Source organism: Papilio xuthus, unplaced genomic scaffold (genome assembly GCF_000836235.2).
Source record: "Papilio xuthus unplaced genomic scaffold, Pxut_1.1 DF827756.1, whole genome shotgun sequence".
NCBI lineage: Eukaryota > Metazoa > Arthropoda > Insecta > Lepidoptera > Papilionidae > Papilio > Papilio xuthus.
In genome coordinates, this window is record NW_013530893.1 from 3712658 (window position 1) to 3738190 (window position 25533).

At 32.8% G+C, this 25533-nt stretch overlaps 1 protein-coding gene across 1 annotated transcript; it reads right to left on the reverse strand.

The window, feature by feature from the left end:
- NPFR (Neuropeptide F receptor) lies at nucleotides 1–24909 on the reverse strand. The gene is made up of 4 exons (XM_013309997.1): nucleotides 24529–24909; nucleotides 5195–5401; nucleotides 3774–4007; nucleotides 1–973 (listed from the first exon to the last, which is right to left on the reverse strand). The coding sequence occupies exons 1-4, from the start codon at nucleotides 24616–24618 to the stop codon at nucleotides 293–295; spliced, it is 1212 nt and encodes a 403-aa protein (XP_013165451.1). The 5' UTR covers nucleotides 24619–24909; the 3' UTR covers nucleotides 1–292.
- Between the last annotated feature and the right edge of the window lie 624 nt (nucleotides 24910–25533).

The following is a 25533-nucleotide window of genomic DNA, read 5'->3' on the forward strand; positions in this document are numbered from 1 at the left end:
ATTAATGCGTAATTATTATAGAAATTAATATTCATACTCTACGTTTTGGGCTCATAAAAACGTAGAGTATAGTATTAGTTGTACTAAACTAAACTATATTTACATACTAATTGCATAGAATCATTTAATTTACAACATTATTGTGATAATTTTACTCTACCTAAAGCATAGCAGAAAACAATATGCCGTTTACACTACACGAAACACATACACACTTTAAATTGACGCAGAATATAGTTCAAATGCTTTGCATTTCAATAACATCTTCATGCTATTTGAAGCAAGACTTTAGTCAGAAAATTTGCGAGCACTGAGATGTCTTAGTGTTAGCAGTAACCGTGTGTTCGATTTGTGCTAACGCGGTCAACTCCGTATCCATTTTTCTATTTTTAATCCTCGTATCTTTCGTTATCTGTCGCTTTTTGCAACAGCAAAGTATTTCTTCGAATTCCTTTCTAAAGTTATCATTCAACCAGCCGTATAATAAAGGATTGGATACAGCACTTGACATTCCAAACATATGGCAGATTGCGTAAGTGATTGTCATTGACTTCTCTTCCAATATCGGTTCGGTACTAAAATCTGCTATTATATTGAATAAGTTTAAAGGTAACCAACTTATAACGTATGTAACAGCAATAGCTATAAGAATAGCTGGTGTTTTTCTTGTTGTTCGTCTTCTTCCACGCAATCTTCTATGTATTTGTACATGGGCCATAACAACTACTAAAACTGGAAGGAGATATTGTAATATTAAACTAAATAAGGAGTAAATGGCTCGTCCATTAGCAATTGGCCAGTCTTCAATGCAGAAACTTAATGAATCCATATCCTTAAGTCCTATGTTGTGGGTTTTTAGGCTTCTAAAGATGTAAAGAGGTGATGCGAGGCAAAATGCGGTGACCCAGATGCATAGCATAGTAACTAGAGCGCCCATTGTCTGCAGGCCGGGACGCGTTGGGTACACGATCAGCTGTCGACAAAATAATATATTGTAGGTTTCATAAGCCGTGTTTACAAGTTTTATAACAGGTGAACTGTGTACTTAAACTCTTCAACATGGGTTTCTAAAGCTAAAACATGAGTACAAATATATATCTATCATATATTTTATTCTCTTACACTAGATTTCTGAGACCGAAATGACCGTTTAAAACACGTTATCTCTATGTTCGTCCCGGAGGCCTAATTTAGTCCTCTTTTCCTTCCTACCCTTTTTCTTAAAGGATGGGAAGTGGAAGTGGACTTTACGGATTACAGGAAGCATTGAAAGAGAATATATTTTCTTTCTGTGCATCCTCTTCTCCGTCGAATAAAGGTAGGTTCAGGTGGCCGCTCGTTCGTTTGCCACCTTATGATATAAAACAAAATGTTGTCAAAGATAATGACAGGGATGACGATATGTTAAACAGAGATTTTGGTCTCTGAAACCTAGGGTTAGAGAAAAACAGACATATTTTATTTTTACACGTGTAAGTGGCCTGTATGTTCTTCCAGACTATGCATTACATCTGTAATAAATTTAATCAAGAGCCGTTGATCCGTTCCACCTTACTTTCAAACATCCATCTAAACATTTGCATTTATAATAGTAAGAAGTAAGATAAATTGAAGATCTGACTGAAAGATACGCGTTAGCTTCGTAATTATTATATTAAACCAAAGGAATGTTTTTTTTTTGTATACTTATGGTCGTCTTATCAATTATCTATAGTTTGTGCATTTATTTTATTACGATAGCCTCTCGAGTGATACTAGATAAAGCTTGAGTTCATATAAAATCAATAACATATGCTACAATAGATTACATTATCTAAATATTACAATACGATGTATACGCTTGTATGTCACCGTAAAATTGTAAATATGGGTAGTTTACAAAGTAACTAATAATATAAAATTGTTCAAAAATTGTGATATGTTTATAATCAAATGTTCCTTTTCTTCATGGTTGATAACTTAGTGGCGACTGCTGCCGACATCTAAACCTACATGAAGAGTTTATTTCCCCTTCCCATGCCTCCCCTGATCTGTCAAATTCACTTTACTTTAGACCAGTAATTTTTCAGTTTTTTTTTATTCTTTTGTTGACAATGTCGCAGGCATCAACTATTAATGTATAATGCTAATTTACATTTACGTAAAAATAAAAGGGGAATATGTATTGTAAAGTCAAGTATCAAGGGGATAAAAATATATTGAAGTTGTTGCTATGTCAAAGATAAATGTAGTTTCTCTATGCGCCGCATATTGTGCTTTGTCGAAGTAAGATTTATTTTTCAATATATTTATATAGGAATTGAGAGCTGGATATATTAAAAATAATTTCATTCATTTAAATAACTATTTTAATATTCATCTATTTATATAGATTTATTTTTCCGTAATATGTGCCATTACAAGATTATTTTTAATTGTAAATAATATGGCGCCTTGGTAAAAACTCATAGCAAATATTTAATTTTGTAAATTTTCTATTTTTTTTCGACGAAATTTATGAGCAACTGAAAATATTTTACCGTTATAAATAGGATTCATTTACTTGCACTAAACAATTGTTTGGATTTTGAATCTCACTACAGATCTTACTAATATTATAAATGCGAATGTTTAGATGGATGTTTGAAAGTATCTCCAGAACGACTGAACGGATGTCGATGAAATTTGGTATACATATAGAACATAGTCTGGAAGAACACATAGGCTACTAATTACATTTTTTTTTAACTCTTTTACTAGAGAGTTACAAGGATACCGCGCGGAGTTAAGAAAAAAAATTATAAGCCTATGTATTCTTCCAGACTACGTTCTATGTGTGCCAAATTTCAACGATGTCTGTTCTGCTGTTCTGGAGATACCTTCAAACATACATCCATCTAAATATTCGCATATATAATATTAGTAAGAAGTAAGATGAACCTAGAACTATGTAGTAACAGTTCATCGTATATCATTTACAATCTTCAAATAAGACAAGTTCAGAAGATGACGTCAAAAACAAAGTCAACAACGAGTCCTATTTCCAGAAATATTGAGTGAAGTGTAAACAGTTTAACTCATATGTTTAAATTGTTTAAGTAACGAACGATATCTGGAAAGAGAACTCATGCCATGATGATAAAGTTTAAATTTAAGCTCATTTAATAAACGAACTTTAGTGCGAGTTTCCACTGCCGAAACACCTGTGTAAAACACATTGTCATCTTTTTCATTCGCTTTGAATAAATAGAGATGGCAGAATGTTTTTGTATCTTAAATCCAAATTTAATTAAGATATAAAGAATACTAGAAACAGACAATCCAAAGTAAACATTCTTTAGAATATTCTTAATTTCTTTTTTTGGAAATATAAGATTGCTGGCACTGATCTCTGTAAATGGATAGGTAACGCGCCTGTTTAAGTTCCTGATAGTTAATTTTATCTCTATTAATTTGATTCCTTACCACCACTACCAACCGTAACCGTCAGCACCAAAAAGGCACAAAATAACACGGCTTAAAACCTGTCCATGTATCAGTGGTGATCATTAAAGCGACAAAGAATCAATACTAATATTATACGAGTAAATGCGAAAGTTTAGATAGATTGATGGATGTTTGTTTGAGGGTACCTCCAGAACGGCTGAATGGATCTCTCTGAAATTTGGCATAGACGTAAAACATAGTCTGAAAGAACACATAGGGTACTTATTAACTTTTTTTTAAATCCCGCGCGGATGGAGTCACGGGCACAGCTAGTTTGTTATAATGTAAAAAAACATCCAAATACGTACCTGATATCTATCCAAGGCGATAGCCGTTATTGATATAGTTGAAACGAATATTGATATAGCTTGAATTGCTCCACACGCTTTGCATAAACTCGGCCAATCTGGTAACGGCCAATGTTTGGTTAAAAGTTCCATTAATGTCAGAGGTGTTCCAACACAACACACCAACGCATCAGAGACAGCCAAGTTGACAATAAACATGTTTCTTGCTGTTCTCATCACTGGTTTCCTGACAACCTGAAAATAATTATAAATTAATATTACGCGGACAGGTCTACGCAGCGTAGGTAGGCCTCCAGCACGATGGAACGATGACCTGGTCAAGGTTGCGGGAGTGGACTGGATGCGGGCGGTACAGGACCGGGCGTTATGGCAATCGATGGGGGAGGCCTACGTCCAGCAGTGGACAAATTTAGGCTGATTATGGTGATGATGATGATGATTATGAAAGTTTATAATATAAACAATTAAAAGAACAATAGTTGTCACCAATGTCTAAAAAAAATTGGAGGTATAGGATTTTATTCGCCGGAATAGCGAAGCGACCAATTCCTATATACATCCATAATTGCATTTTAATGGACAGAGGAGAGGATGCACTGATAAAAAGTGTTCCCTTATGTTCTTCCGTTCCCATACTTTCCTTGTAAGAAAAGGGTGGGAAGGATAAGCAGAGTAAAATTAGGATTTTGCGTTTAAATAATATTAACTATTACATTTCATTCTAACAATTTCTGTGGCAAAATCTCGCTGAATTATTAATCTGATTGAAAACGTTTCAAACAATGTCTTTTATTACATTTCAATATTATCCAATACAGGGTACAACTCTATTCATCACGAATATCAAATTTATGATTGAAACTATACGATCGTGTCTTGTTTACATTAATTATAATTTATTTGTAACTGGCGGTCGCCCACGATTTCGTTTGCGCGGAATTAAAATTTAATAAGTAGCCTTTCTGTTCGTCTAGGCTATGTTCTACATCTATGCCAAATTTTAGCGAGATTCATGCCGCTCTCCTGAATATACCTTCTAGCAAACATCCAACAAACAGCTCAACATTCTAATTGTAAATATTAGAAAGAAGTAAGACAAGATAGCGATCGCCCGCGAGTTCGTCAGCGCAGAATTAAAAAAAATAACAAAAAAGTAGTTTATAATATGACCGTGTGCATTAGCTACCTTCCCGTCAAAGTCCTGTCAGTCCAGCCGTTCCAGATATTCCCGGAACAAACGCGGTCTAGATGACAGGCATACAGACAAACAGACAAAAATCGCGTGTACGAAGTATGATTTTTTTCATATTTCATACCGACACTACAATTTTATTAACGTGTATATTTAAACTTATTATTTCGGGTCAGTCGAAAAATCAGTTGCACGTCTAGTGTTCGGATCTCATCATCTTGATACTTACTGAAATAACAACGAGAGCATTTCCAACAGCGCCTATAACTACCAAGATGCCATAGAAAGTGAGAAGTAGTGCGCTTGTCCGGTCATCGACTTTTCTGTTCAAAGAGAATTTCTCCAGAAGGTTGTTTGGATTTTCTATACCTCGAGATGCTTCTATTAACCATTTTGCTGATGCGTTCAGAGTCAGATTCATACTGCGGTCAACTTTCTGCAACAAAAGGAAACAAAACGTTAATTTTTATAACTAAAAATATTTGTATCTATGTCACGTCCGCAATTGCACAAAAAGTGGATATTTCCTCTAGTGTGTGTTTTCTCCGTCAAGTCCACTTTCCTTTCCCATCCTAACAAGAAAAGAATGGTAAGGGAAAGGTAGTAATAAAATTAACTCTAAACTTCTATTTATTGTAGATTTTAAATATTCCTATGAATCTTATAGTAAGTTTCTGATGCGCATTATTCTTTAGTAACTTTTGAGGTTAGTAAATAGAAAGAATAAAATATTAATCATCATTGCAAACTTAAGTTTTAATTTTAAACAATCAAGTCACATTATTAGAACCCCTACAAATAAAATTTGAAAATACAAGTAAAATGTTACACCATGTATAAAAATCAGTACAGACATATACAGGTGGTTACAAAACAATGTAACAATCCAATAAGTCTGGATAAATCAACTAAAAATAAAAATGTGTGAAACTATAAATAAAATTAGACTGAAACTAACTATGCGTTGAATCAATAAAGAAGTTATTTTTAGTATAATTGCGGCTACCGAGGCTAATATAAAATGTAACATCGGAACGTGATAGGAATGGTACGCTTCGAAATTAACTTGTTCCAGCGAAACGGTTAGGAAAATACGAGCGGATACAAAAATAGACGTGTGATTTTGAAGATGCCACAAGATCTTCTATGGCCACAACAATGTATGTCACCATTACGCAAATGCGATACGAGTTTTAGTTAATTTTACGACTATTAAAATGCTTGCTTTATGCTTAGAAAGACCGCCACTTGGCCAGCGTGGTTGACTATGGCCTAATCACCCTTAACTTAGGGTAGGCTCCGAGCCCCTCGGTGGGGACATGCAGTGTGCTGATGATGATGATGCTTAGAAAAAGTCTTAAACCAATTTTATTTTTTTCTTATATTAGAATCCTCCAGTGAGTTCGTGCGGAATTAAAAAAATAATTAGTAGCATATATGTTCTTGCAGACTATGTTCTACATCTATGCCAAATTTTTGCAGGATCCGCTCAGTCGTTCTGGAGATACCTTCTAACAAACCATCCATCCATCCAAACATTCGCATTTATAAAATTACTAAGATAACTAATAAGTTACTCCAATAGGAGTAACCGTTGGTTTTTAAACCTAAATCTCTGTATAAAATATATCGTCATCCCTGTCATAATAAATTTATTTTCAGTAACAGATCAGAATATCAGAGAAATGATCAGCGCGGGTCAAGCCGCAATGTAGTAGCCAGGGGAGAGATTTTGGATATTTTTAATCGAAATGAACTTTTTTTTTTGCCTTACTTTTAGATCTTTACTGACTTTATTTTCTGACCTTAGGTTTCTAAGACCAAATTCTCCTTATAAACATATCCTTACTGTCATATTTGAAAAAACAAAAATAACAGTATGTTCTAAAAAGCAATTTTGCTCTCAAAAACTTAGTGTAAGTTAACTTATCTACACACATAAGAATTCTCACGACGCTTAATAAAAATACAAAGTGAATTAAGACTAGAGAAACAATTCTAAAGTAGTTAAAGAAGTTAGAAAACTTTATATACAGTTAATGGAATAGGATCAAAGGGTTAACTTTTTTCTAATAAATCAGTCCATTGAACTGTAAAAAGAAGTTTCCGAAATCATCGGTTATAGAAAAGTTTAGTCTTACTAATATTATAAATGCGAATGTATAGATGGATGGATGTTTGAAGATTCTATTATAGAACGGCTGAACGGATCTTGATGAAATTCGGCATACATAGTTTGGAAGAACATATATGCTACTAATTATGTTTTTTTAATCCCGCGCGGACAGAGTCACGGGCGACCGCTAGTTAAGACATTAATTTAAGTGTTAGTTACCAGGAATTAACAGAAACAATTAATCAATCAACTTTAACTTAGGGAAGTCTCCGAGCCCCTCGGTGGGGACGTATAGTCAGCTGATGATGATGAACAGAAACAAAAGTGGCTGGGACATACAGACAGAGACAGATTTTTTTAAATTGTTTCTTTGTCCTCAGTAATGCAAATGCATAATTTTTTGTTTGTTTTTACATACGGACACTCCAATTTTATTTATATGTATAGATTGATCGCTTTGTGTAGGTACATTCGTTTGCAGAATCACGAGATATCTGCATGTTGAAAAATTGAAATAAATTACAGTGGGTTCTATTGAAACACCTGAACTAACATATATTTTTGGCTCTGTTTATACAAAGCGAATGAAAGGGACGACGTTATGTTACTTCTTACTAATATTATAAATGCGAAGGTTTAGATGGATGGATGTTTGTTTGAAGGTATCTCCAGAACGGCTAAACGGATCTCGATGAAATTTGGCATACATATAGAACACAGTCTAGAAGAACACATAGGCTACTGATTAAGTTTTTTTTAGATTCTGCACGGACAGAGTCGCGGGTGACCGCTAGTGTTTTATAAACGTTATAGTCATAGAAACCTATGGTTACTTTGAACGGGTAACAATAGAATTGTTGAACGATTTTAATGTTTTACAATTGAATTAACCTTGTATTTAAAATTGCATAAACAACACAAGAAAATGTATTTAGGGCAATATGAAAATATAGCAAATTTATGACATACATTAACCGAATTACATGTTTATTCGCTGTAAGAGCAATAATATAAAACTGAACAATTTCCCTTATATCTCGTGAGTTAATATTATTGCATTGCTTTTAAAAATTAGAAAGAATGTGACTATAGAAAGGTATTCAGTTTTGGTCAAGTTCAGTTTTTTTTTATTTAACAATACAATTTTGAATATAAATAAACATATATTTAACGCTAAATAAACCTCATTGGTTTGTTACAAGCGTTAAGGTCTTCCGGACAAAAATATTTTGAGCTTGCACTTTATGTTTTTTTCGTGAAATACATTTTATCAAATCTGAGTTAAAATAATATTCTACAATATTACATAGTAGAAGTGTAATAGGTGGGCTAGAACTAGGAAAAATGTATGCTTTCTTCTATAAGTACTAGCTGTCGCCCGCGACTCCGTCCGCGTGTTTGTCTAAAATATAAAAATAAATATTTATGGGTAGACTACCCTTAACATTTAGGGGGATGAAAAATAGATGTTGGCCGATTCTAAGACCTACTCAATATGCTCACAAAATTTCATGAGAATCGGTCAAGCCGTTTCGGAGGAGTATGGGAACGAAGATTGTGACACGAGAATTATATATATAAGAAAATGACAAACGAGCAAACGGCCAATTCGCTGAAACGCAACCGCTGCCCATAGACATCCACAATTGCCGATGACGCTTTGTTATTTTATTTAAATCATTACTTCAGATCAACCTTTAAATGACGTAAGTTTTATGTAGAAGAAAAACTTATAAAAAATATTATTATGATTATCACAAATTAATTTGAGGAGAAACACTCGCCATGTGGTATTAAATTTACGACAACACATTTTTTTTATCTATCGAAACCAATACGATAAACATACGCGTTATCCAATGACGAGTTTGATATAAAACAGACATGATTTTTTCTATCGTGCACAAACATCCCGAGCAATCTATTATACGTTAATTTATTTTTCCAACGAAAAGACGACAGTCCTTATGAATGGGGTTTTCATAAAATGTAATTAATAATAATGATTAATAGTATATACGAACATATCCGGCCATAATAATAAAGAACTTTCCCTTAATATTTTAAGATTATTAAAGAATTACATTATGTACCGTTAGGAAGAAAATCCGAAAATGTGGCAGTGACCCAACACTAGCCTTACAAAAATGTCGATGTTTATGCCCCTAACTATTCATTCTGACACTGGACTTTGTAACGAAAGCACGTCACTCTCACGATCCTAACTAATAATGTCTAAAAGTACTTACATATAATTTATTTACTTTCATCATCATCATCATCATCATCATAATCAGCCTAAATTTGTCCACTGCTGGACGTAGGCCTCCCCCTCCTTTACTTGGGTTACGGTACATTAATAAGTTACTACTAAAAAAAAACTATAAAAATTCGACTAACCACGGGTTTCTGATACCAAAATCTCTGTATAAAATATATCGTCATCCTTGACGTTATCTTTAATAATACAGAGATAACAATATGTCTTAAACGTAGATTTGAACTCAGCAACCCACGATAAATCTATGTTATTAACTATAGATCGTCTACGACTTCGTCAGTACAGATTAAAAAATAGCCTATAACATGGCCGCGTGCATCAGCTCAGCTACCTTCCCGTCAAAGTCTCGTCTAAATCGGTTCAGCCGTTCCCGATAGTAACCGACACAAACGCGGCTTTCCAAACATACAAAGAAATTTTTTTTTGTCATTGTTATCAAGTCAAATGTGTACGAAATATAAAATTTTATTTCTATGTTACATATAGACACTCCAATTTTAATTATAAATATGTATAAGATATATATTTAAAAAGAAATAACATTAGTGTACCTAACATATGTATACAACATTACGAAAGTGAGAAATTCGTAAACGTAAGCAAACTCCTGAAAGAAACACAAAGAGAACGTCAGTAAAGCTTTTACTGTAACACCGGCTTTTAACCTCAAAAATCAAAGGCACAATTTATAATAGTTTGCAAGAAACTGACAGTTCGACAAAAACATACCACAGAATAGTGTAAATAACTCAGTCTCTATATTAATATTTAAAAGAGGCACAAGGTTATTTTTTAGTTTTTTTCGAGTTAAAAAACTTGCATTGACTTGGCCACAAATACTTTTAAATTATAAAAAAATACATGTGTGATAAAAGAAAAATAATAAATTGTTCAATTTCATTTCAGTTTACGATCTCACTATCTTACTAATATTATAAACGCGAATATTTGCATGTATGGATGGATGTTTGTTTAAAGGTGTCTCGATAACCGCTGTATGGATGTCGCTGTAATTTGGCATAGATGTAGAATATAGTCTGGAAGAAAACATAGGCTACCAATTGTTTTTTTTATAACGCACGGACGGAGTTGCGGGTAGTTAGTAATATAATAAATACATTTGTGCAATACTCTAAATGAAAAGCCCAAAAATATAGTTAGACACTGTTTATTTAAACACGTGTTTTAACCCTTTGAACGCCGGTGAAGGATATTTAAATAGAGCGTCGGTGGCTCAGGAGTCAAGCCCGTGACTTGCAATCTGCAGATCCTGGGTTCGAATCCCGCCATATACCAATGTGTCTTTCGTTTTCTGATTTGCATGTACATTTATCGGACGTTCTTACGGTGAAGGAAAACATCGTGATGCAACCTGCACATATCTGAGAAGAAGATGATGATGAAGGATATTATGGACAAATTGGTTATATGTTTCACCATAAATATGTATCAACACAATTTAGTTTAAGTATTTTATCACTTAGCTCAAGAACTAAGAATAAAAAAAGAACTCATTTCGCAAGCCTACGCATACGCTTTCAATAGCCATGTTTACCAAAAATCCGCTCCGGTTGCTATGGTAACGGTATAAAAAGCTAAAATGTATTTGAAATATCGTCTAATTTTTTTTTACTAAGGCCGTAAATTTTCATTTTATAAAAAATAAAATTGAACATTGAAAAATATTATATATTTTAAATAATTTAAATTACTAAATTATTGAAAAGCACAATTATATAAGTCAAATTACATTTATTTTAATGTAAAATATTTTCTTTTTCTTCGCGTTTTTAAAAAGAAAATAAATTTTGCTACGGTGGCCGACTTTCACGTCAAAGCAATCTACCGCTGATCAAAATTAATTAGAAACTTTTTTCATTGAGAAAAATTATTTTATTAAGTGGGTTTTTAATTTGAAAGCAATTAAAGTAATGAAACGAGACAATTACAAGTTATTATGGAAAAAAAATACTGTATTAATAAAAGTAAAATAAAAAAGTATTACCCTTACTAAGATTATAAATACAATAGTTTGAACGGCTAAACGGATCTCTCTGTTTGGCATAGATGTAGAACATAGCCTAAAAGAACAAGGCTATTCATTATTATTATATTCCCCGCGGACAGAGTCTCGGGCGACAATTAGTTAATTTATAATTTGTCTAAAATAATACGGTCATTAAAATAATAAAAAAATGACTCAAAATCAAAAAAAAAAGATATTAAACGAAGTATTTTCATCTCAACATAATGTTTTTAAATTTAAATATTAATATACAAACACTTCAGGTTCGCTTAAAAGCTTACTAAAAAGCCGCATATCGCTATTTCAACAAAAAAAATCGATCCTAAAGCTTAGACCGCCATCTTACGTGAATCTTCATCCACCGAGTTAAGTGTTCTCAAAATGATCCCACTTCAAAATAAATTCGCTGGCCATTGGTGAGTGAATGACCCTGTATATATAGAAGAAGCATAAAGTAAAATCTACATTGCTAAAATTCAAAATTCTAGCTGTCAGAAATGTGTAAATCGTTTATGGAAAACTCCAAAAAAAAATACTCAGTGTTGAAAAAAAAATTTTTTTTTCGTTTATACTTAAAATCTCCGTTCAACACATATTATTTAATCCCTATTTTGTCAAAGATAATGACGAATGAAATGTTGGTCTCGGAAATCAACGGTAAATTATATAATAACTAGCTGTCGCCCGCGACTCCGTCCGCGCGTGATTAAAAATAGATGTTGGCCGATTCTCAGACCTACTCAATGTGCTCACAAAATTTCATGAGAATCGGTCAAGCCGTTTCGGAGGAGTATAGGAACGAAAATTGTGACACGAGAATTTTATATATAAGAAGAAGCATCAAAGCGCCTCCAGGCCAGAATTTATTAGTCTTGGTTACTTATATATTTTGTTAGTAGAAATAAGATATCGTGTAAAACTAGATGACGTAAATTTACTGTCTCTGTTTTTTTCCCAAAGAGAATGAGTGGGATAGAAGTACTGTTGTTAAAAAAAGTATTTCAACAGTGGAAACTCATTGTTAATAACAGGCTAAAAGTGTATGCCAAAACTCGTTAGTCGTATTTGCTAGTGGAGTGGTCTTCGACATACTCAATGATAAATCGGTCAGTCGGTCAAAGCGGATTGCCAGTCAGTGAGTGATTGCAGAGAATGTTATCTTGATTTGGCCCTTGTATTTACTTGCTTTGATCCTGAATATAGTCTTTCTGATTGGTCTCACTTCACTTCAATTCGCCAGATTGTCGAATTAATTTAGTTACAAATTGTAATTACTTGTTTCCACTGCTATCGTACTAATATTATAAATGCAAATGTTTATATGGATGTTTGTTTGAAGGTATCACCAGAACGGCTCCATTGATCTTGCTGGAATTTGGCGTAGATTTAGAACACATAGGCTACTAAGTTTTATTTTAATTCCGCGCGGACGATGTTGCGGGCGACAGTTATTAATAAATTCTGGCCAGTAATAACAATTTTATTAAAAAAAAAACACCTACAAAAGAAAAAAAAAATTGAGTCAGAAATATTTTATGTTCACGTATTATTAACTCGCTGCTCGACTTTTGAGTGCACGCAGATGTATTTAAGTGGTCTTTAGCTTTTCAATTTGCTATATTGGCCACATGCAACCGTTGCACGAATAATAAAAAGAAATGCGACATTTTAACTCTACATTACGGGTAGAGCTTTTAAGCTTCATATTATACTATAAAGGGGGTGTTATTTAAAGAATGATTGTTTTATCTTTTTAATTATCACTTTTTAATTTCACAGTAATTTTAAGATTACAGATTATAAAAATAACTTTGGGCTTCTGAGACCAGAAACTTACGGTAGGATGTTGCATGTTTACCTAATATTTTTCCTCGTTACTATGAAATATAAAAGTAACTAAAACATTTTTCCCGAGCTACAGTTTGTATTTTTTGCTCCAAGCCATTTAACAAAATAAACGCTGTAAGTAACTGAGTTGCGTAAAACTCGGAGTATTTTACAAAATGAACCTTTTATTTCTTAAAATACCATTAATTTATTACATTCTACTAATATTATAAATGCCAATGTTTGGATGGATGGATGTTTGTTAGAAGGTATCTTCAGAACGGTTAAACGGATCTTGATGAAATTTGGCACAGATGTAGAACATACTCTATCTGGAAGAACAATGGCTAGCACTTTTTTTTATTAATTTTGTGTGTACGGTACACAACACCGTACACTTATTTTATAAAAACTATTCTTGATTTAGTTTTTCTAAACATGGATACTTAATATACACTTATATTCGTTTAAAAAAAGTTTTTTTTCTAACTTGTTACGTTGAAGAGTAGGTTTTTCAATGGTAAAAAATGTCACAAAAGAAATGTCTTTTCATTATGTTTTATTTTTATTTAATTTGAATAAAATCTCCTTGTCGAGTTCAAGAATCTTAACTAATTTAAAATTCGCCTTTTTCCCGTTACGCTGCTACGATATATGTACCAGATGGCGACCGAATATAAACATAAACGAAATTCTTTGCTAACATCGTTGAAATTATTGAGTAAATATTCTCAGTGAACCGTGGGTTTCCGAGACCAAAATGTATGTATAAAATATATCGCCATCCCAGTCTATCTTTGACAAAATAGAGATAGCAATATGTTTTAAACGAGGATTATGATGTCAGAAACTCACGGTTAATCTCACAAGACATAAATTTACTTAGAAAATTCACACAATAATAAGGAAAACACTCGATCGCTACTGAAAAAACGTAATAACGATACATAGAAGTATTAAATTATTTCACTCAAGCAAATAAATAATGTACTAATGCCTTTTAACGATCTAGTCTTTATTATACCAATCAAAAGAACTAACACACTATTACGTAATTAAAACATAATTAGGGAATACATCTAAAAACAGTTGATTAAATTTTGGAGACGTTGCTAAGGTAAAACGACATTAGACAAACGAGTTTTCAAATTATTTAAACTCTACTTAAGTTGCTCATTAAATCATACATATAAATGCGATTTTTCTAAAGATCGCTACGTAGGCTAAATGGATCTGGATGAAATTTGGAACAAAGATATATTACAGTCACGAATAATTCATAATTATTTTTTTAATTCCACGCAAATGAAGTAGCAGACAATAGCTTATATTACTATTAATTGATTGCTAAAAATTTATGAGTAACCAATGTGTTCTTCCAGGCTATGCTCTACATTTATGCCAAATTTCAGCGAGATCCGATGAGCCGGTTCGGAGATACCCTAAAACGGCCGTGCGGTCGCCCGCGACTCCGTCCGCACGGAATTAAAAAAAAAAACAAAATTAGTAGCCCATATGTTCTTCCAAACTATGTTCTATATGTATACTAAAATTTTATAGAGATCCGTTCAGCCGTTCCGGAGATAACTTTAAACAAACATCCATCTAAACTTTCACATTTATAATATTAGTAAGATAAATGTTCCTAACTTTATGAATAATATTTGAGAAGAATCTTTTATAACTTAATATAAACGGCTTTTCAATAATACTATAAAGATAAAACATCATATAAACAGGAAACTGCATGGAAATCCGCTTGAATTTCTGATAAGTGTACTGGCGATGTGCCCAGAAATAAAATTCGTTTGTTTTGTCACTGATATGTTATCAAATGTAACTGATATCGGTACATGCATTGGATCATATTAATTTATAGGATTAAACAATCTAAATGCATGTTGTTATGTGTGTGATAGATTATTCATGTTACATAATCCTATAGCTCTTATGCTTGTATCTAACAATTTTTGCAGTTAAATTATCACTCGATATCTTCATCATCATCAGCTCACTGTACGTCCCTACTGAGGGGCTCTGAGCCTACCCTTAGTTAAGGGTGATTAAGATGGCTTGGTTACTATGGAGTCAACCACGCTGGCCAAGTGTAGGTTATACACATATTTTTGATTTTCTTCTCAGATTGTTTAACAGTGGTAGAGCCCGCTTTTACATCTTCGCACGAACCGGCCCGACTCGCCCGGTGAAATACCACGACCACACAGAAGACAGGCGTCAAGTGGAAGCCATTCCGCGTTTCGTCTGATGAGTGTGCGTCCCGGAGGCCTAACTTAGTCCTCTTTCCCTTCTCACCCGTTTTCATATAAGGAAAGGATGGGAAGTGGAAGTGGACTTTCCGGATGAGAGGATGCATGGAAAGGGAAGATATTTTCTTTCTGTGCATCGTCTCCTCCCTCGATTAAAGATAGGCAACGCATATGCAATTGCGTATGTCTATGGGCAACGGTCACTTCGCTATTTCAGCGATTTCAGGTGGCCGCTCGCTCGTTTGCCACCTTTTGATATAAAAAAAACATAATCCTATAGCTCTTACGCTAGTATCTAACAATTTTCGCATTTAAATTGTCACTAGATATCTAACTTATAAATGCGAATGTTTAGATGGATGGATGGATGTTTGTATGAAGATATCTCCGGAACAGCTCAACGGATCATGCTGATATTTCGCATAGATGTAGAGCATAGCCTGGAAGAACACATAGGTCACTCATAAATTTTTTAGCAATGATCATGGATCACGCTAAAATTTGGTATATATGTAGAACATAGGCTACTTATTAAGTTTTTTTTTTACTAATTACGTTTTAATGGCATCACAGGCTACAGCGATAATATAAATGCCATGACATAAATACTACTATTAACTCGCCCTGTGGAAAACCACGAACATAGTTTTTTATTAAACCCTTTTCTTATAATTGTGTATTTGATGCATATGAAGGGAAAATATCCTTTTTCTGTTCGTCCTCCCCTCTGTAGATTGAAGGCAATGCATTTGCAATTGCTACTGTAATTACAGTGTCGATTTTTATAGGACTTAATTATTTGCAATTTTTAAACTTGCTGTTATTAAACAGATGAAAATGTTAAGTTTTAATGTAATTGGCCTCAAACGAAAATTCAGGGAAAGCCTAAAAATACTTCTTTAGAAAACAAAGTTAAGCAAATTGCGTTCGTCCATTAATTAGAGAATGGATGTACGAATTAATTTGAAGGAGAAAAGGGTAAATACAATTCATTAAGTTAATATTTATTCTTTAAAGAGTTCCAACAGATGTTCAATATAATTCTAAAGGTTATTTCTGGATAGTTTTTTTTAATGAGTTATATTGGCGATGATATAAGAATTATTAGGAGTAGATTTATTTTTTGCAAATGTTGTATAAGGTTAGAAAAATATCCATCGTTTTAGGAGCCTGAAAAACATCAAGGATCCTTTGACCCACAAATGTATTCAGATCTCATGAGATTTTGTTAAAAAAAACCGTTCCCAAAAACAAACAGCGCAAGCTGTTCAAACAAATCAGTCAACCAAATGTATAGCATAATTAATTAACTGTCAAAAACATAGGATATATATTGTTAATTGATTTCAATTTCAAGCATGTTAAAATTGAATTAATTGTAAAACTAGCTGTCGTCCGTGACTTAATTAGTAGCCTATGTGTTCTTTCAGACTATGTTCGGCATATACCAAATTTCAACGAGATTCACGCAGCCGTTCTGTATACCTTCTAACACAAATCCATCCATCTATCCATCGTACAAACAATCGAATGCAGAAAAGTTTTCTCTTATTAAATTTTCATTAACCAAACCTTTAGTGAGTTTATAAACTAACAATATATTCAATCAGACGATATAATAATATCAAAATGTAAATCATTGTAACGCTTTTCAATCATAAAGGCGTTAGAATATTTGAAAACATTTTCGGGAATATTAACAAATATAACCTTTGTCCATTTTCAAACTTTTATCGATAGCTTCGTGGTTCGATATTTAGGTAGGCGTGTAATGTAGAGTTTAGTTAATTATAAAAGTTTGAACAGACTCTCAGACCTTGTTTATTATATGTCGCCATGTTGAAATAACCATAGCCTTAATGTACAAAAAATAAAATAAAACAAAACTATGGTTTTTTTCTAATGATAAAGAAATAGATTTTTTTAATTATTTATTAAAACAAAATAGTCTATAATATAATCTTACTAATATATTAAATGCAAATGTCTGGATAGATGGATGGATGTTTGTTAGAATGCGCCAAAACGACAGCATGGATCTATCTGGAATTTAGCATAGATGTAGAACGTTACCTAGAAGAGCACATAGCCTACTAAGTTTTTTTTAATTTCACCCGAACGGAGACGATGGCAACAGCTATTTAGAAATAAAAACAATTATATGAAACTCGAAATAAGACCACACTATAAATCGGTTTGACCGATTCTCATGGAATTTTGTGAGCATATTGAGTAGATCAGAGAATCGGCCAACATCTATTTTCAATCCCGAGCGGACGGAGTCGCGGGCGACAGCTAGTTATCATATAATTAAAACTTTAAGAATGAAATTCCAAACAATCATACAGACAAAAGATGATTGTAACCGATAATAAAGATCACGGTCTAAATGTACATGTTATCATAGTAGATTATATATCTAGATGTAGATACATAACATGTATACATATCGCACTTGACAGACAAAAGGACATGATATAATTCATATTGTTTCAATTTAATAATGACATTTGATTAATTTTAAAACAACTATATTAAATAAACTTAGTAATGTTATAATTGTGAATGTTTGTATGGATGGATGTATAGACATATAACACAATCTGGAAGTATGTATAGGCTTATTAAGTTTTATTTTTATTTTGCGCGCACAAAGTAGCAGGCAAACGCTAGTTTTTGATAAATTCAATAGTATATGCACGAGAGAGGTACGTGATAGTATGATAGATCTCTGCCTACCCTTCTGGGTAAGCTATGTCGATATTAATGCAATATTTTTTTCTTAATAAACAATTTTTTTTTCATTTAATTGGCGCTTAATCCCTGACGCACAATTAACTATTTAGAAAAATAAAAATTATGATAATTATTTCTTACCGGCCAGTAATCAAGCGTATAAAAACTCTTTGAATTATAATTAAAGTATGTAAGGGGTTATGTGTAGACTGGAAGTTACGGTAGCAGAAAGACGATAATTTAATTCGAGGAAAGTTAACCCTCTTAAATTTTACGAATTAAATTACACTGGAGGGAGCCATCCGCTTAAATTTTAGGAGTTTGGATGTTATAATTTTTGGTTCGTTCCATTCATTAATAAAACAAGTTGTCACCGGCAAAAAAAAATAGCCATGTGTTTTTCTAGACTATGCTCTACATCTATGCCAAATTTCATCAAGATCCGTTGAACCGTTCTGGCGATACCTTCTAACATACATCCATTACCTTGGTCTCGAAATGTTCGTGGAGGTCTAGAAAGGGTTTAAAAGGTGAGAAAAATCGAATAATTGCCGAGAAAACCCTTTTCTTTTTCCCATATAATCGGCTTAATGGATTTTGTTGTAACTTGGCATAGATGTAGAACATAGTCTGGAAGAACACATAGACGGAGTCGCGGTCGACAGCTAGTTTATAATATTAAATAAAACAGTAAGATTAATGATTTACTGTCGTTTAAGAATATTAATATATATATACTACATATATTAAAACATTCCAGTTATTAATATCGTACGGTAATAAAAAGAGAGAGAGTTGGAAAGGTATTTATGACGTTCCATTATCGCTGCATCATTAGTTATTGTTCCAGAATGTCGTACTTAAAGAAAAAGTAATGAGTAAGAAATTAATGTTCATGTTTATTGCAAAACTAACTGTCGCCTGCGACTCCGTCCGCGCATTAAAAAAAAAACTTAATTTAGCCTATGCGTTCTTTCAGTTATGCAAAATTTCATCAAGATCCGTTCAGCCGATTCATCTAAACATTCGCATATACATATAATATTAGTAAGATGGATAAGTATTAAATTATATACATTCCCGTCAAAATTACTGAGATATTTTTCTCTTATATAAAGGTTTCTCTCTTACCCAAGTTTCTCGCTTATAAAGGTCGCCTATGGGACCGGATAATAACTCTCGCTTAAAGAGGTTTCTCGCTTACTCAGTTCCCGCGTATTTCGATTCAACTGTATATAATCGTTTACTTGTACATTCCTAATCATTGGCCCCTTAGTGTGTCTTTAATACAAGATATTTGACCTAAGTTCAACAAAAGATAGCCATTATCATCACTTTATTTTGTCCGTGTTCTTTTTTGGATGAAAACTAAAACTCGAGAACCTCACTCTTTATATTTATAAAAAAAAAGTTTTTAAAACTAAACATTTTATCTAAAACTATATGAAAATTATTTAAAAATATGTTAAATGTACGAACATGTTTTCTAAGTGAATTGTTTTTGTTTCCGACTATCGTAATGTTTACCTGCATATAAATGAATCCTTTCTGGAAATAACTAGAAAAAAATATTTTATGCGTGACCTTGAATAAATCTTTTTCTTTTACTATATGCATTCGTAAAGATTTGTCCCCTATTCTTGCTTAAACTACTAGAAAAATAAATATACTATGGTAAGACATTCTAAAGACATCAAAGAAGGTTACTGTCTAAAAGAATTAAAGAAAAATAAAAAAACATTTGCTTGCATTTTTATTGCTCAATTTAATGAAATATAAACCCTAGGAGTTGTGAATGTCCCAAGTATTTCCATGTGAAAAATATAACACGCTGTATAATGTCAAATAATTGTTATCTGTATTATCAGGAATTTTCCTGTCAGTTTATAAATTGACAGGAAATAAGAAATATTGTAAGAAGCTTGTCTAAATATGAGACATATCATAGGTATAAATGTTTCAAACATTATAATGATATATTACAGTCAGGTCCCTAAGGCTTTATGAAAGTCTAGACACTGGAAAGCTCTTGAAAGCTCTTTGTGCTTCATAGTATAGATATAATGGAACAAGAAGCCATCTTGCAAATCTCTCACAATATACATAGATCCGGGATGAAGTCCGAAACTGCTACACGGTTTTTGATGAAATGTCAAATCTATGTGGAATTATTTCAAGTTAAAAGACAAACTGTATTACTCCGAAAAATATGGGAGACGCTTTTTTGTTTAACACGTTTTTAAACTTTTGACCGCCAGTAATTGATATTACTGTCGTCGATGTTTTACCCTTAAATATGTATCGCCAAAAATATTTGCAGTATGAGTTAGTTATTTATTTGGTAAGAACGCATTTCGGGAGCTTAGCCATATTTTACAAGACTCACTATCAAAGTATTCAATTGTTGTGCCATCAAGATTTAAAATAATAATATTCCAAGAAAATTTTAAAAATTGTCTATATATAAGACCTGTCAAGTATGATGGCGGGAAATGTAATTGTAAATAAAAGAAAAAAATTGTATTGGGTGCTCAGAAACCAATAATATTTTGTAAAGGGCACGAGAAAATTTGAGAATCTCTGTTCTAAAGCTATATATTATAATCTATAGCTAATTTTAATATTATTAAATATTACGTATGAAGTTTTATCAGTACGATAGTGCATTTTATTACATTACGATGAGCAATAAATGATAGCTAAAATTAATAACTCATGGACATAGTCCTAATGAAAACGCATATTATTTTCCATTCTTTGACTTTTATTATGATGTATTAATTTATAATTAACTAGCTGTCGCCCGTGACTCCGTCTGCGCGGGATTTAAAATAGATGTTGATGTCTCTGATCTACTCAATATGCTCACAAAATTTCATGAGAAGAGAAAAGAAAGTCGTTGGTTACACTATTTATAACTCAAGAACGGATTTACCGAAATGGCTGAAAATTGGTGAGGAGGTAGCTTAGAGCCAGGAGACGGAATAGGATACTATTTATTCTTTTTTGTTTTTCAAATTCATACTTTGAAGAGCTGCTTTTTATTTAACTTATTTATATATTAAGTTTTTTTTTTTAATATATTCACGCGGACGGAGTCGCGGGTGACAGCTAGTTTAAAATATTAACAATATTTGTTGAGCATCTTAAACAATGATTAGAAGTTGTCATTGGTACAGAAAACATATCGTCATCCCTATCATTCATCTTTGACAAAACAGAGATAGCAAAATGTTTTAAACGGAGATTCTGGCCATGGAAACACGCGGTGAGCCACTTTTTATAATAAACTATATTGTATGCTTGATTTTTGAACTTTAATATTTTTGGGGTCTGGTAGACGTTGCCAACGACTTCTAGTCTTCTAGTTTTTTTTCTATCTATCCTATTTTAACAGTGGTAGAGCCCGCTTTAACATCTTCGCACAAATTGGCCACTGCCGCGTTTCGCCTGATGAGTGCGTCTCGGAAGCCTAATTTAGTCCTCTTTCCATTCCCACCCTTTTTCTTATAAGGAAAGGATGGGAAGTGGAAGTTGACTTTCCCGATGAGAGGATGCATGGAAAGGGGAGATATTTTCTTTCTGTGCATCCGCTCCTCCGTCGATTAAAGGTAGGCAACGCATATGTAATTGCGTATGTCTATGGTCAACGGTCACTTCGCTATATTAGCGATTTCAAATGGCCGCTCTCTCGTTTGTTACCTTATGATATAAAAAAAGAAACATTACATATGGTAACATCTTTGGACAATCATTTATTGTTTCCATGATTATCTCAGTTGATATCAGATATCATTTTCCTGTCTATTATCGTAAAATTTTGTACATTACATTCAATAAAAGTCGTTGTAAGAGATAAACTTTCTGATGGAAGTATGAATGGCTACTGATAAATGTAATCTTCATGTTGTTTTGACTGATCACTTTACTGGGAAACTGAAGGCTGGATTTAATAGAAAATGTACGTTTGCTGAATACGATGTAATAAACCTAATCAAAATCTTCTCTTTTATGTGTAATCAAAGGAAACATATGTAAGATAACAGTGGATGTCCACTGTTGTAATCTTACTAAGTTGCCTATGTGTTTTTCTAGACTATGTTCCACATCTGTGTCAAATTTCATCAAGTTCCGTTAAACCATTCCAGAGAAACCTCCTAACAAACATCCATCCATCTAAACTTCAGCACTTGTATTATAAATACTAATAAGATGACAATGATTGGACGAATGGATGAATGTTTGTTAGAAGGTATCTCCAGAACAGCTGCATGGATCTCACTTAAGCTTAGGTTAGACGTAGAGCATAGTCTAGAAGCATACGTAGGCCACAAATTTAGTTTTTTTTTAATCCGCGTGGCAGGAGTCGCTGAGACAGCCAAAGAATAATTTAATCTAATCTTTAAAACAAAAATACATCGGTGTTACACTCTCATTTGTTTTTCCAACGTCGCTAAAAGATGTCATTTTTCATTGACTTTATGATGACTTTAATGATTGCCGTGACGTGTTTATATGCGTTTTAAAATGGCCACGGCTCCCACAATTACTTCCTATTTCTGGTACGAGCATATTTAATATTGTCAGATGGTCACGGCCGGAATATAAGAGAAGCTACATTTATTTCAATTAAAGTTTCCTTTTATATAAACACAATAGTAACAAACGCAAGAGCGTCGGTGGCTCAGTGGTCAAGCATTTGACGGCCCAGGGTTCGAATCCCACAATGTACCAATGTGTTATTCGATTTCCGATTTACATATGTACATTTATCCGACGTTCTTACGGTGAAGGAAAACATCGTGATGCAACCTGCATATGACCGCCCAGGGTTCGAATCCCACCATGTACCAATGTGTTATTCGATTTCCGATTTACATATGTACATTTATTCGACGTTCTTACGGTGAAGGAAAACATCGTGATGCAACCTGCATATGTCTGAGAAGAAATTCAAAGATATGTGTGAAGTCAACCAACCCGCACTTGGTCAGCGTGGTTAACTATGGCCTAATCACCCTTAACTTAGGGTAGGCTCCGAGTCCCTCGGTGGGGACGTATAGTGAGCTGATGATATTGATGATGAATAGTTACAATAAGTACAAAGAATTTATTAGCTGTATATTTAAATAGTCTAATGGCCGACATCGATAATCGATTTCGGATCATTTTTGACAATCGCGGTATTTTAATCACACTAATATAAAAATGCGAATGTTTGGATGAATGGATGTTTGTTTGAAGGTATCTCCAAAACGTCTAAGCGATCTTGATAACATTTGGTATACATTTAAAACAAGAAGAATACCTAGGCTACTTTTTTATTCCACGTGGATGGAATCGCGGGCGAGTTTAACCGATCTGAAGCTATATAATAGCTAAATCAATCTTAACGATAGCATATTACTTTCAGCTTCTACTCATAGTTAAATAATTAAACGTTAATAACAATAATTACATGTTAAATATACATTGACTAAGGTCTAGTCACCCTTAACTTGGGGTAGGCTTCGAGCCCCTCAGTGGGGACGTATAGTGAGCTGATGATGATGATGATGAAATATACGTTGGCTAAAAAATGTTACAATGAAAGTCGTCAAATTTCTTCCACATATTTATTTATAAACTAGTCTGTGTGTTGTACACATTTTTAAATTCTAAACTGTATCATTTTTTTAAATAGGCACATTATGATAATATATATAAGAGAAATGAACAAATAAGTCGGCCACGTTTCATATCGGAAATGTTTGAATTTTGAAAGACACACATTGAGTATAAGTTTTGCAATAAAAAGCTGAACGACAGACACGATATTAAGTGGTTTGATCATTACTTTATAAGCTATTTATTAATATTATAATACAATATTTATATACAAGTTATTAACAATCCTGGAGTATTATTATAATTATATATTTTTAAACTATTTAACTTATTACTTACATAGTCATTATATATGTAACACATTATTTTATATCATAAGGTGGCAAACGAGTGGCCATCTGAAATCGCTGAAATAGCGAAGCGAAAATCCACTTCTACTTCCCATTGTTTCTTATAAGAAATATGTGGTAAGGGAAAGAGGACGAAAATGATGCCTAAGGGACGCACTCATCAGACTGTACGCAGAATTGCTTCTACTTGACGCCTGTTTTCTATGTAGTCGTGGTATCAAAGCGGACGAACCAATTCGTGCGAAGATGTTAAAGCGGGCTCTACATTGTGTAACTGCGGTTCATTTTATCATTTCAACTTACCTAATTCAAGGAATTCTTGAATTTAAATAAATATGTGTTAATTTACTTACCATGGTATCATAAAAAGGCATGAGGATGGTTAGTATACGTTGCACCTGATATAAACATAATGTCCAATTCACGTAGAAACCACTACACATGGATTGAGGGGACCACTGCCCATGTTTACTATCGTTACTCTCGACAACACCTATTTTGACTATTAAACACTATGTAGACCATCTAAACACTTCACGAACACATGATTAAAGAAAAATAATAATAATAATAATATAAAATTATGGTGTAAATTTAAAGTTATAGAACAATAGAATTAATATATTAAAGTAAGTAACAATTTAATATAAAATATGTGATATAAATGTGAATCAAATATTTAACTTTCGTAAGTAACGGACGATTTGTTCGGATAGCAAGAGACGTGCGATCCCGTCGACTTCTGAAAGCAAACTGGCGTGGAAAATTCGCTTCAGCTCGTAGGTGTATTATTTTATCTGGATTTATCTTTTTGTATGGGAATTCGGTAGAGTATGTATATTTTAAGGCGATAAACTGTTTTATTATTCTTCTACGAACCGTATATTGAGAATGTAACCGCAAATTATTTAACAATATGTTTTAAATTTCGGATATTTATCCTTATAGTTGGTATCCTATCCTATAAGGATAAATATCCGAAATTTTAAATATATTGCTTAATAATTTATGGTTACTTTCATCATATCGTATCATCGATTAAGTTTCAGTTTTTGATACGAATAAATTCAAACACTAATGAACTGATTTCAGATAATTTCTGCTTTCAATAAAAATAATCTAAACATTTTATATTTGTCTATTTGTTCTTTATTTGAGGTAAACCAGTGGTTAATGTTTATAACTACATTCCGATTTTTTTTTCTTAAATTGAAATTCCACAAGTTTGTTGTTGGTTTTGAAATAACTTCAACCAAGTTTATCATTTTTATTTATGTTATTATGTATTTTGTAGTTGCGGTTAAACAAAAATATTATTATGAGTTTCTTTAAATGTTCCTGAATTTCAATTTTGTTAT

What these genes read in the sequence shown, in the direction of transcription:
- NPFR (XM_013309997.1), bottom strand. Translation starts at nt 24,618, where the DNA reads ATGTGTAGTGGTTTCTACGTGAATTGGACATTATGTTTATATCAGGTG. An exon ending in ATGCTCTCGTTGTTATTTCA is followed by an intron (nt 4,008 to 5,194) that starts GTAAGTATCAAG and finishes AATTATTTTCAG; the next exon opens with GTTGTCAGGAAACCAGTGAT. An exon ending in TCGCCTTGGATAGATATCAG is followed by an intron (nt 974 to 3,773) that starts GTACGTATTTGG and finishes TTTTGTCGACAG; the next exon opens with CTGATCGTGTACCCAACGCG.